Raw genomic sequence first — 12922 nt, 5'->3', positions numbered from 1 at the left:
AAAAAAAAAAAAAACCAACACAACTTCCATATCACCTCCCGCACCCCCAGAGCCTTTCTGTTCTGGTCACACACAGCTCAAAGCAACAGCCACTCTACTTGTCCATGTGGTGAGGGCCCCCTCGTAGAGTCCCCCGAGAGCTGTACCTGCAGGAATGTCACACACAGCAAACAGGCCCACACGAGTATCCCCGTTTACTGTCCACTTGAGGGTTTCACAGTTGGGCTGGCAGCTGTGATTCATAAATCGAGAATAGTTTCCTTTGGGGCCAGCATCAATTATGCGGTCCTGTGAAATGAAAATCAGGTTATGGAAGTGTGTGGCCAACTCTTAGCAATTACATGTCGTTTTTAAGGGGAATTAACTTTGTCATAAGACAGACCAGACAAGCAGCTTGTCTGTTGTACTGAAAACCGTGGTGTCCCAAGTCCACTCAGACAGGACAACCCCAAACCAGTTCTGTTTTTCTTGCTCGTGGAGGGTAGGTCTAGATCATGTGGACAGGACCAAGCCCTCATGAGCGCCTGTGGGAATGGACAGTGAACCAGGGCTTCCAACACCACCTCCATGACAAACAAGGCAAGAGCCCTCAGTGCTACAGTGGGCCAGGCCTGTGGCTGACAGAAACACATGCTGACTGAGAAAACAAGATGAACCTGATCATACACAGGCAGGGTACAGAGACAGTTCCCAAGGAGCCAGTCCAGGCAGACAAGCTCAAGGGAAGAGGTTCAAATTCCCAAGTAGCTGGAGAAATGTGGATTAGAGTGACTCTAAGCTGTGATAGGATCCGAGACATGACGCTAATGTCACGTTGGCCAAGATGAGAATTGGCCACAGGGTTGGCAGGAATGGTTTTGGGAAAGCAATGCAGCGAAAGCCCTGGGAATCACAGACACAAGTACTCTGTGGTCCTGGGAATCCACCTAAAATCCAAGTGCCCATTTGTAAAAGGCCATTTTATGTCTATCATGGCAAAATCCCGAGGCAGTGCCACCACCCAACGATGGACAAATGGACAGATCAAGCACAGCCTTGCCATCCTCACCCTGCAAGCATCTAGGTCAGCCATACTCTGAGGGGAGAGCACTGAGATCAAGAGCTAACACAAAACCTCAGGGAGCACTCGGGTGCATGTATAAACAGCAGTGTAAGCTGCACCTGTGTGTCCTGGGGGCCGCTGCTGACACAACGCCTCCTATACTGCCATGCCCTGCCCTGAGTGGACTGGCCTATGTGCATCCTTTCTACACCTCCACAATAGTGTCTCTTTGAAACACACTTGGCACTACAACAAGGCTACCCTGCACTGTCAACGATATGGCTGGAGTGATCCTGCTTCTTGATGCAGATGTGCGCTTTATGGTGCCATCCTGGCCTGTTCCTCTCTTTTGCTGTGACTGCAGCAGTCACTGTGCTCTCAGACACTTCTTCAGAAGACAGTAGGGTGGCAGTGGTATAGGGCACAAAAGCTAGACATGCTACCAACCTGCCACAGAAGGATAGCCCCTACCCTCTGACCTCCCAACAGGATGCTTAATCTCCATTTCTCAGGCAACTGCAGGCTCAGCATCCCTTCCTTTCTAACAGGCGCGTGTATTTTTTCCTCTATGGATGGCCACTGTGTCTTGACTCTGTTTTAAAAATTTCTTGTTTTCTCATCTGTAGATGTTCCCTATATATTCTGAATCAGACCCTTTGTAACTACATGTGGAAGATGTTCTCACAGGCCAACACTTGGATTTTAACTTTATAGCTGAGAAGTAGATGGTTTTCTTATACAAGCCATCTCAGTTCTATGCAGCTGTTATCATCACTTGCTTTAAGCATTCCAGGTTTGCTGAGAAGCTTCACATATCTCCCCACCCCAAAGTTATGAAATATATCTCCCACACTTTCCTAGTTTGTTAATCTATCTGGAATTTATTTCTGTAAGGCATCGTGCTCACTGGGTGGTGGCCCAGCCTAGCCCTGCTCACAGGAGAGCAGGGGAGAAAGGCCTTCAGTACAGCACTGCCAGTCACACAGACTCACAGCTCTTCATGGACTTTTAAATGGCCTGTTTTGAATATGATCTTGGGTTTGTTTTCCTCCTTTTCCCAATGACTGGGTTTTCAGCCATCCTTGCTCTCCCACTAGTGACTTCTCCTCATGCCTACCAGGCTCACCCCAGAGGGCACATGAGCTCTCTTGGTTTCCCAGACCCACTTTCATCTTCCCTCCTGCAACACACATCCACTCCACTGGGCTTGGAATGAAAAACAGATGGCACCATTTTGCATTTGTAAAAATGGCTTACTCGTTATCTCTTTTTCTGTTTTTTAGCTTCTAAATTTCTGCTTTCAATTCCTTCCTCTAGCTTATTTGCTGTTCTTTGTAGTTGGTGATTAATTCATGCTAATTGTTTGTCCAGGATCTCTGCCTTCAACTAAGAAGGGTTAGTACATATGTGAGTTTCCTAGTTTATTATTTTTATCATGGAAATGTGTGGCTTTGGTATCAAGGTAATGCTGGCCTAACAGAATAAATTTGTAAGTGTTCCCGCTTTTTTAATTTTTCAGAAGAGTTTAAGGACTGGTGTTAATTCTTTTTTGAATGTTTGGTAGAATTCATCAGTGAAGCCATCATGTCCAGGGCTTTTCTTTCTCAGGAGATTTTTGATTACACATTTAATCTCTTTACTAGTTATAAGTCTATTCAAATTTTCTATCTTTTCATTATTTAATCTTGTTAGGTTGGTTTTTTTTTTTTTTTGAGACAGTCTTACTCTGTTGCCCTGGGTAGAGTATTGTGGTATCATAGCTCACAGCAACTTGAGACTCCTGGGCTCAAATGATCCTCTTGTCTCAGTATCCCAAATAGCTAGCCAGGATTACAGGTGCCTGCCACAAGACCCAGCCAGTTTTTTTAGAGATAGGGTCTCACTCTTGCTTAGGCTAGTCCCAAACTCCTGTCCACAAGCATTCTGCTCATCTTGGCCTCCCAGAGTGCTAGGATTACAGGTGTGAGCCACCGTACCTGGCCTTTACAGAATTACATTTATACACTGTGTGTCCCCAAATATAAACTAGTAATTCTTTTGTTTTTGTTTTTGAGATAGGATCTAGCTCTGTTAGCCTAGGTTGGAGAGCAGGGGCATGATCATAGCTCACTACAGCCTCAAACTCCTGAACTCAATTGATCCTCCTTCGCCCTTCAAGTAGTTGGGACTACAGGTGCATGCCACCATGCCTGTCTAATATTTTTCTTTCTTTTTTTTTTTCTATTTTTTGTAAAGACATGGTCTCTCTATGTTGCCTAGTCTGGTCTCAACCTCCTGGCCTTATGCAATCTACATGCCTTGGTCCCTCAAAATGCTAAGATTACAGGCATGAGCCACCATCCTAGCAGTAATTCTTTAAAATGTACTAATAGCTGAAGTTATATCAAAAACAAAAAGTGGGGTTATAAACAAAGGTTACAATAATACTAGCTTTTAATAATAACTTTTTAAAATGTGTTAGTTTTTAAAAACATGTAAAAAACAAAAAATAAAGTTAGAAACTATTGTTATAATAGTATTAGCTTTTATAGTTGTCCATGTATTTACTTTCATTAAGATCTTTATTTCTTCATGAAATTTACAGTTACTATCTAGTCCTTTATTTCAACCTCAAAGACTTCCCTGAGCATTACTTGCAGAACAAGTCCAGGGATAACAAAACTCTCTCAGCTTTATCTGGGAATGTTTTAATTTCTTCAATTCTGAAGGATAATTTTGCCAGACGTAGGATTTTTTTTTTTTGAGACAGAGTCTCAGTATGCCGTCTTCAGTAGAGTGATGTGGTATCACAGCTCACAGCAACCTCAAACTTTGGGCTTAAGCGATTCTCTTGCCTCAGCCTCCCAAGCAGCTGGGACTACAGGTGCCCACCACAATGTCCGGCTATTTTTTTTGTTGTTGTAATTGTCATTGTTGTTTAGCAGGCTCTGGGCCAGATTCGAACCTACCAGCCCCAGTGTTTGTGGGCAGCACCCTAACCACTGAGCTATGGGCACTGAGCCCAGATATAGGATTTTTGGTTGAGTTTTTTTTTTTCATTTACCACATTGACCATATCAGCCCATTGCCTTCAGACCTCCAAAATTTCTGATAAGAAACTGGCTGACAACATTATTGAGGATCCCTTGTATGTAACAAGTAGCTTCTCTCTTGCTGCTTTTAAGATTCTCTCCTTGTCTGATTTTTGAAAGTTTGATCATACTGTGTCTCAATGTGGGTCTCTTTGAGTTCATCTTACTTGGAGTTCATTGAGCTTCAGACACATTTATATTAATGTATTTTGTCAAATTTGGGAAGTTTTCAACCATTATTTCTTCAAATGTTCTTTCTGCCCTTTTTTCTCTTTTCTTTCTGGGATTCCCAGAATACATGTTAGTCTACCTAATGGTGTCTCACATGTCTTCTAGGCTGTGTTCACTTTTTTTTTTTTTGAGACAGAGTCTCACTATGTCACCCTTGGTAGAGTACCGTGGCATCACACCTTACAGAAACTTCAAACTCTTGGGCTTAAGTGATTCTCTTGCCTCAGCTTCCCAAGTAGCTGGGACTACAGGTGCCTGCCACAACACCCTGCTATTGTTTGGTTGCAGTTGTCACTGTTGTTTAGCAGGCCCAGGCTGGGCTCGAACCCGCCAGCCTTGTCGCCCAACTCACTGAGCTATGGGTGCCAAGCCAGTGTTTGCTTTTCTTCAATCATTTTTTTCTGTTTCATGGACTTGACAAGTCCTACTATTCTATCTTCAAGCTCATAGGTTCTTTCTTCTGCCTGCTTGAATCTTCCTCTGAATCTAATGAATTTTTCATTTAAGCTATTGAACTTTTCAGCTCTGGAATTTCTTTTTATGTTTTTTTCTCTCTTTGCTGATATTGCCTTTTTGTTTATATATTGATTTATTTTTAACCCTCTCCACATGGTCTTTTAGTTATTTGAGCATATTTAAGATAGTTGTTTTAAAGTCTTTGTTTAGTAGCTCTACTGTCAGGTCTTTTCTAGAGACAGTTTCTGATTATTTTTATTTATTTATTCATTCATTCACTCATTCATTCATTCATGTTGAATACATCATACACTCCTATTTCTTTGTAACCTTAATTTTTTTCTTGTTGTTGTTGAAGACTGGACATTTGAATCTAATAAATGTGGTAACTCTAGAAATTATATTCTTTCCCTTATCCTGAGCTTGCTGAGTTTTTGTTACTGTTTTTATTTATTGTTCTTGTTTTCTTTTGATTGTTGTGGGCTACCTCTGTGCCAATGAACAGTCCAAGGTGTAAACTTAAAGTCTTTTCAGGTCTTTTCTGAGCCTGTGCCTTTCCCTAGGTGTGCATGGTCACTTTCTAATTTTCCCCACATATGCAGTGGCTTTAATGTCTGGATCTCAAAAGAAAAAAAAGAAAAATGAAGATGGGGAGATTGGTGCTTTCTCTTTAAATCGCTTTAAAGTCATTTCACCTGGAGGAGGAGGAACTGACAACAATGGAAAGAGGTATACCAACAGTGGCCACCTGCATCTTTGCACCTCTCTGATCAGCAGCAGCAGCAGCCAGAGATCTAGCACAGATCTTTGTTATTTGGAGGATAGGGTCCTTTTTGCCCATCCTGGCTCCCACAAGCTACATGCAAGATGCACAAGGAACATGTGCACATCTGCCTGCCAGGAAGCTGCCATGCCCACTAGTGCTGGGACAGCAAGTAGTTGCTACTGCGCAATGAGCTAAAATGTACCAAAATTAACTACAATTTATCTTCAAAGACTTTCCCCTGGAAGTTGCGGTCCTTCAGTACACCCTAGAGTCCCAAAACAATGACATCTGAGAGATTCTGCCACTGTGACTGTTATCTAGCTGCAGAGGCAAGTTCTTGGTGTCTCCAACTCCACCAGCATTCCAGAATCCTCTTAATAACTCTATTTTAATCCCCAGCCCGAGCCTGCCAAACAACAATGATGGCTGCAACCAAAAAATGGCCAGGCGTTGTGGCGGGTGCCTGTAGTCCCAGCTATTTGGGAGGCTGAGGCAGGAGACTCGCTTGAACCCAGGAGTTGGAGTTTGCTGTGAGCGTGATGCCATGGCACTCTACCCAGGGGGATAGCTTGAGGCTCCGTCTCAAAAAAAAAAAAAAAAAACAAAAAAAAAAACTCTATTTTAAACGCATGGGGTTTTTTTTTTTTTTTTTTGAGACAGAGCCTCAAGCTATCCCCCTGGGTAAAGTGCCGAGGCATTACAGCTCACAGCAACCTCCAACTCCTGGGCTCAAGCGAGTCTCCTGCCTCCGCCTCCCAAGTAGCTGGGACCACAGGCACCCGCCACAGCACCCGGCTATTTTTTGGTTGCAGCCATCGTTGTTTGGCGGGTCCGGGCTGGGGATTCGAACCCGCCACCTTAGGTGTACGTGGCTGGCGCCTTAGCCGGTTGAGCTATAGGCGCTGAGCCAACGCATGGGGTTTTTTGGTTTTGTTTTTTGTAGAGTGCCATGGCATCATAGCTCATAGAAACCTCAAACTCCTGGGCTAAAGGAATCCTTCTGCCTCAGCCTCCTGAGTAGCTGGGACTACGGGCTCCTGTCACAATGCTCAGCTAGTTTTTCTATTTTTAGTACAGATGGGATCTCAGGCTGGTCTCCAACTCCTGAGCTCAGGGGCTCCTCCTGCCTTGGCCTCCCAGAGTGCTAAGCCATTGCATCTGGGCCTAACTCCCAGTTTTGTTTGTTTATATCTGAGATTTACCTCTTAGTATCATTTCTTTTCTTGTGTTCTCTAAACGTTTTTCCCATGTTTCTAACCATTTCTAATACACTTCATATCCTTCATTAAACTTAAGTGTTGTTACTGGAGGTTCTCACGAAAAGTGAAGCCTTCTGTTTGAAAGATCTGCACACAGGGATCCCATCCTATTAAAACATCAAATAGAGGTCCTTTTGTGTGTGTGTGTGTGTGTGTGTGTTTATAGAAAAGAGACAAGGTTTGGATTGTTTAAATGTCTCATGTCAGAGGCTTTAATCTTTCCTTCAGCCAGGTACCCAGGGTACCAATTTGTGTGTTAAATGCCTAACTTGGCATTCTTATAACACACAAGTAGGTTTAAATTTAGACTCAGAAACATAGTAAGGCATAAGCCTAGGGTTTCAGTTGCTAACAAAATAACCTCTCTTGCTCTCCCACCACCAAATAAAAGAAAGAAGCATATTTGCTGCCTCCTGGAACAAGTTTCTTAGTCCTTTCCCTAGGGCTACAACCCTGCAAGGGATCTACACAGGAACCTCAGCTCCAGGTAGCCACCAGGCCTCTGTATAGGCCTTGTTGCTGGGTCCCCAGACGGGGAACAAGTAGGTCCCTGTTCCGTACTCTATGGCTCCTAGGGAAGCTGCACACACACACTCTTGCCTCACTGGGTCTGGTTCCCACCTTGCCTTTTTGCTGCAGCATTATAAAGCTGTTTATGTAGCAAGCTCAGCCTCATCTGTCATGGGTACTGCTAGAGTCTCACTGGGGCTTGCCCTTTCGGTTTTCTGTTCATTTTATTCTTCAGAATCCTTGTTCACCTGCTTAACGACTGCGCCAGTGCCTACCTCCTACAAAAAACATGTATCATCAGGGCCCTGAGAGAATATGCTGGTATGTCCTGACAGGCTCAGGGAGGAAGCAACAAGACCCACACTCTTTTTAAACAAATCCTTTTAAAAAAAATGTTAGCTAGGCAAGGTGGCTCACGCATGTAATCCTAGCACTGTAGAAGGTCCAGGCAAGTGGATTGCTTGAGCTCAGGAGTTCAAGACCAGCCTGAGCAAGAGCAAGACCCTATCTCTATTAAAAATAAAAAAACTAGCCAGGCACCTATAGTCTCAGCTACTTGAGAGACTGAGGCAAGAGGAATAATTGAGCCCAAGACTTTGAGGTTCCTGTGAGCTGTAAGACCATGGCATTTTACCTAGGGTGACAGAGGGAGACTCAATCTCAAAATAAAATAAAATAAAATAAAATAATTTAAAACCTACAGAATAAAATGAAAGAATAGTACAATGAACACCAGTACACCCTTCACCCAGATTCACTATTAATATTTTACCATATTTGCTTTTTCTCTCCACCCGCATATTTACATATATGTGGGTACACATGTTTGTGTATAGTTATGCACACATTCTTTCCCCCAATCCTCCAAACATAAGTTACCAAAAGCTGACACTGACTTCTAAACATATTTCAAGGCATCCACTACATAGCCACAGCACCCTCATACCTGAGAAATTTAACACCAAGAACTTCTTATCCAAATTAAGATTTCTCCAAATGTCCCTTATGGCTCCCCACCCCTCACCCCAGATTCATAATCTTAATCAAGATGCATATGTATCCTCTAGGTTTCTTTAGTTTCTTTTAATCCAGAACCTTTGTCCCTCATGACACTGACCTTGACATGTCTAGGCCCCATGACATGCAGTAACACAGATCCCAGTGGACACCAAGAGTGGGTTCCACTGGGCATAGCTCCCTCCTTCCTGGTTGAGAAGCTTCCCCAGAGACCAACTGATGGGGTCCCTGGAATCATTCTTATTTCCCCTAGGGAAATAAGCAGCCCTTTACTTTATATCTTATCATATCTTATTTCTGTCTTCCATGAATCATTTAAAATGTTTGGTCTGTGATCATTTTCTGTCGGTTTTCAAGCACCATCGTTAATCTACTGTTTTTAAAACAGCCACACAAGGCTAGGCACAGTGGCTCACACCTGTAATCCTAGCACCCTGGTAGGCCAAGGCAGGTGGATTGTCTGAGCTCAGGAGTTTGAGACCAGCCTGAGCAAGAGCAAGACCTTGGTCTCTACAAGTAGCCAGGCACTGTGGCAGGAGACTCACTTAAGACCAAGAATCTGAGGTTGCTGTGAGCTATGATGCCATAGCGCTTTACAGAGGGTGACAAAATGAGACTCTGTCTCAAAAATAAATAAATAAAGCCATATTTTCCTAGTAGATCAGGAGCCTAAGAGCAACAAAAGGCAAGAAAAAATGTATTCTGTCTAGCCTCCTCTCAAAGAGCAATGAAGCATCAAGGAGGTTGCACCTTCCCAGCTCTGAAGTTCACTGTGCAAAAGAGATAATGATGCCTCTTCTCCTGAGGCTTTGGTCACTGAAGGAGCTGCTCTGGAAAGCCTGGCAGTACCCACTGGCCACATACCGGAGAGCATCCCAGATGTGCCTTCTTATAAACAGGTCATCTCATCCTCCATTTCTAAGGACACTGACCCTCTCTAGCACCTCGGTCCCAAAATGTTTAATAATATGGGCTTCAAACAAGCAATGAAAAACCAAAAAAGGTCTCTATGTGTAACTGAGAAGATGTCAACTCTCATACTCTCCATTTTTCTCTTTTCTTGTCCTGGCCCTTCTTTAATAAGACTACTTTAAGACACTTCACACATCACTTTAGATGAATGAAGCCCGGGATGCTCTTAGTGCCCAGAGGCAGTTAGCTCTGGCCTCAGACAACTGCTGCAAGGCACCCTGCACTTCCTAAGAAAATGCACAGATGTTTGAAAAAGTAATGTAGAAGACAAATGACAGCACAGTCCCAGTGCAAGGCCCACCTCTACAGGCGAGCCCTTGGCCACGTTCAGAATGTCCACAACACCAGAACAGCCCCACTCATAGTACCTTGTCTATCGTGAGCATGTAGAAGTGGGTGATGTCGTTCTCGTGTGCGTGCTTGATTCTTGCCATGCACTCCTCCTCATCAATCAGCTCCCCAACATACTCGTTAACAAATTCTCCCTGGAAAGCAGAACACAGTGATGACAAAGAGCACACTGATCAATTCTTAGTGTCAGGCCCAGCACATGACCAATTAGAAAAGGGCACCCATACATCATACCTCAAGTAGGGTCTTACAGAGTCCTCATAAATTAAATTCAAAAGATCTTATATATCTCCCAGAGTGCTAGGGTTATGGGTGTGAGCCACACCGCACCTGGTCTATAAAGTGTCACTGAAGTAGCAACATTCCCGCCCCTACTTCTTACAATACCTTGCCTTTTAGGAGCACTGTCTGATAACCAGGCTTACACATAACTCACCTTTACATGTTCATTCCCCCAACAGAGAAAATGGTCACAAAGAATGTGACAGGCTGGATGCCAAGAGAGTCTGAATGAACCAGCAATCCAGGAAGGCAGAGGAATAAGAACATTGGGGTTGTTTGTAAGCAATGAGGCTGGACTGCACCGAGGGTGCGTTATCTCTGGTTCATGCTGAATCTGTCCTGAGCAAAGCCCTGGGGCCTGAGTCCACTCATCCCTAGGCCACATGGAGGCACACTGGGGCAAGGCAAGGATGAGTGTGTCCAGCCATCTTTCTACACACCAGGAGCACTTGGCAACTCAGTCAAAGCAGGAACAGGGTGCCAGCAGCTTCTGGTGCTCACTAATGACGTGGTCCCAGGCAGTGCCTGACTGCCCTTCTGGGTCAGCCCCATGCACCTGCCTAAGGCACTTACCTGCTAACCTATAGGAGAGTGGGTCACTTTTCAGTCTTTCAGTTCATAAAAGCAATTACCAATATCTGACTTAAGGCAAGTTTTAAGAAAATTTTTGAGTTTTAATGCTCATGGATATCTTTCATATAACATTTAAAAATATTCAATTGTAATGATTCAATTAAAAAAAGCACTTAAAAATATCAGTCTGACACAAATGCAGAAACAATAAGCACATAAGGAGCCAATGACCCGTAACTCCTGAGAAGCCCAGGAGGGTTGCTCACACACCTTTCTGATGTCCCTCTTGGCGACCAGGCCCCACCCTTTGCCGTCAGTCTTGATGATCTTGGTCTCTGGGTACTGGCGCTTGGTGAAGCACTGGTTCTGGCAGTACTCCCCTGCTGGACACACTTGCGGGTGGCACTCGAACATCAGCATCCTGTTCAAACACTCTGAATCAAAGCCACAAGGATTCTCATCTGTGGGCTTACAGTTGCACTTTGGGATTTCAGAAATATCAGCTGTGTAGATTTGGACTTTCCCATAAGGCTTATTCACCTGCAGAGACAAAGTAAGCTGTCTTGGTCCTTGCAGATTCCCTGGCACAGCACTACTGCCCCTGGTGCTCTTTAGCTTCAGAGGCCCAGCTAGAGCACCCCTCACCCAGAACCCCAGAGAAGCTCTTCTCTGTCCTCTTAGCACAGGGGGCAGACACGTGACCTTAAAGCCCCCACCCCAATACCCCTGCCCACCCACATTATTTTATCTCAATGTTTGTATTCCTCATTTATGCAAGACAACTGGCTGGGCACCATAATCCATAATCCTAGCAATCCAGGAGGATCACTTAAGCCCAGGAGTTCGAGACCAGCCTGTGCAACATAGACTTCATTTCTACAAAAAAAAATTAAAAGCAATAGCCAGTCATGGTGGTGTATGCCTATAGTCCAGCCACTTAAAGGCCAAGGTAGGAAGATCACTTGAGCCCAAGAGGTAGAAGCTACAGTGAGCTATGATTATGCCAGCCTGGGCAACAGAGTGAAAAAGGGAGTTGGATCCCAATTATATTTCTGAATGGGACAGCTAAACTTTATTTGACTTGATAGGAAAATAAAAGCTGTGGGTAAAAATCAAATTAAAAGATTGTACAGGCTTGGCGCTTGTGGCTCAAGTGGCTAAGGTGCCAGACACATACACTTGAGCTGGGGGGTTCGAATCCAGCCTGGGCCTGCCAAACAATAATGATGGCTACAACAACAACAAAAATTGCCAGGTGTTGTGGCAGGCACCTGTAGTCCTAGCTACTTGGGAGGCGGAGGCAGGAGAATCACTTGAGCCCAGGAGTTGGGGGTTACTGTGAACTGTGATGCCACTGCACTCTACCCGACAGTTTGGGGCTCTGTCTCAAAAAAAAAAAAAAAAATTGTACAGGATATGGTTGAGTCTCACAAACAAGCACCACCTACTGTCTCAGAGATTATACTGGTTGTGCCACTAAACAAAAGAAAATCCATTGCTCAGCTCCTGTAGCACAGTGGTTATGGCGCCAGCCACATAGACCAAGGGTGGCGGGTTCGAACCCAGCGCAGGCCAGCTAAACAACTGCAACAAAAAAATAGCCAGGTGTTGTGGCAGGCACCTGTAGTCCCAGCTACTTGGGAGGCTGAGACAAGGGAGTCGCACAAGCCCAAGAGTTTGAGGCTGCTGTGAGCTGTGATGCCATAGCACTCTACCAAGGGCAACATAGTGAAGACTCTGCCTCAAAAAACAAAAAAAAAGAAAAGAAAATACATAAAGAAGCAAAACTTGTTCCAGACAAGAAGAAATCAACAAAAGATCTCTAGATATATGAAAATTCGGAGCAAAAGGACACCCCCCCCAAAAGAAAAAGAAACTCCATACCAGTGAAAACCAATCTAAATGAGAAAATTAAAATGATAAAGCATTTTGAAGATGGACCATAAGGAAGCTCAATAAAATACAAAAGAAAATAGAAACCCAACACAAAGAAATCACAAAAATAATACAGGAAATGAGTGAAAAATTCACTAAAAAAATCAAATTATTAGCTGGGCATAGCAGCTCACACCTATAATCCTAGTACTCCAGGAGGCTAAGGTGGGTTGATTGCCTGAGCTCAGAAGTTTAAGACTAGTCTGAGCAAGAGTGAGACTCGGTCTCTACTAAAAATAGAAAAACTAGCTGGGAGTAGTGGTGGGCACCTGTAGGCCCAGCTACTCGAGAGTCTGAGGCAGGAAGATCTCTTGAGCCCAAGAATTTGAGGTTGCTGTGAGCTGTGATTCCATAAGGGGGACATAGTAAGATTCTGTCTCAAGGCTCGGCGCCTGTGGCTCAAGCGGCTAAGGCGCCAGCCACATACACCTAAGGTGGCGGGTTCGAATCCCCAGCC

The 12922-nt window shown here is 44.2% G+C and overlaps 1 protein-coding gene and 1 non-coding gene across 2 annotated transcripts in view; both read right to left on the bottom strand.

Moving 5' to 3' along the window:
- Window positions 1-12922, bottom strand: part of NSD2 (nuclear receptor binding SET domain protein 2) — a 115263-nt gene that overhangs the window by 8188 nt on the left and 94153 nt on the right. The window contains 3 exon segments of the mRNA XM_003801124.3: window positions 22-288; window positions 9693-9809; window positions 10801-11070. Coding sequence (XP_003801172.1) covers window positions 22-288; window positions 9693-9809; window positions 10801-11070 — 654 coding nt within the window.
- On the bottom strand, window positions 400-524 carry LOC111721897. Its single transcript, XR_002770889.1, has one exon.

This window comes from Otolemur garnettii, unplaced genomic scaffold, assembly GCF_000181295.1.
Source record: "Otolemur garnettii isolate 467f Iridium unplaced genomic scaffold, OtoGar3 scaffold00198, whole genome shotgun sequence".
NCBI classification, from domain to species: Eukaryota; Metazoa; Chordata; class Mammalia; order Primates; family Galagidae; genus Otolemur; species Otolemur garnettii.
Note: the sequence above shows the minus strand (reverse complement) of the source record. Positions and strands in the feature narration are given on the sequence as shown.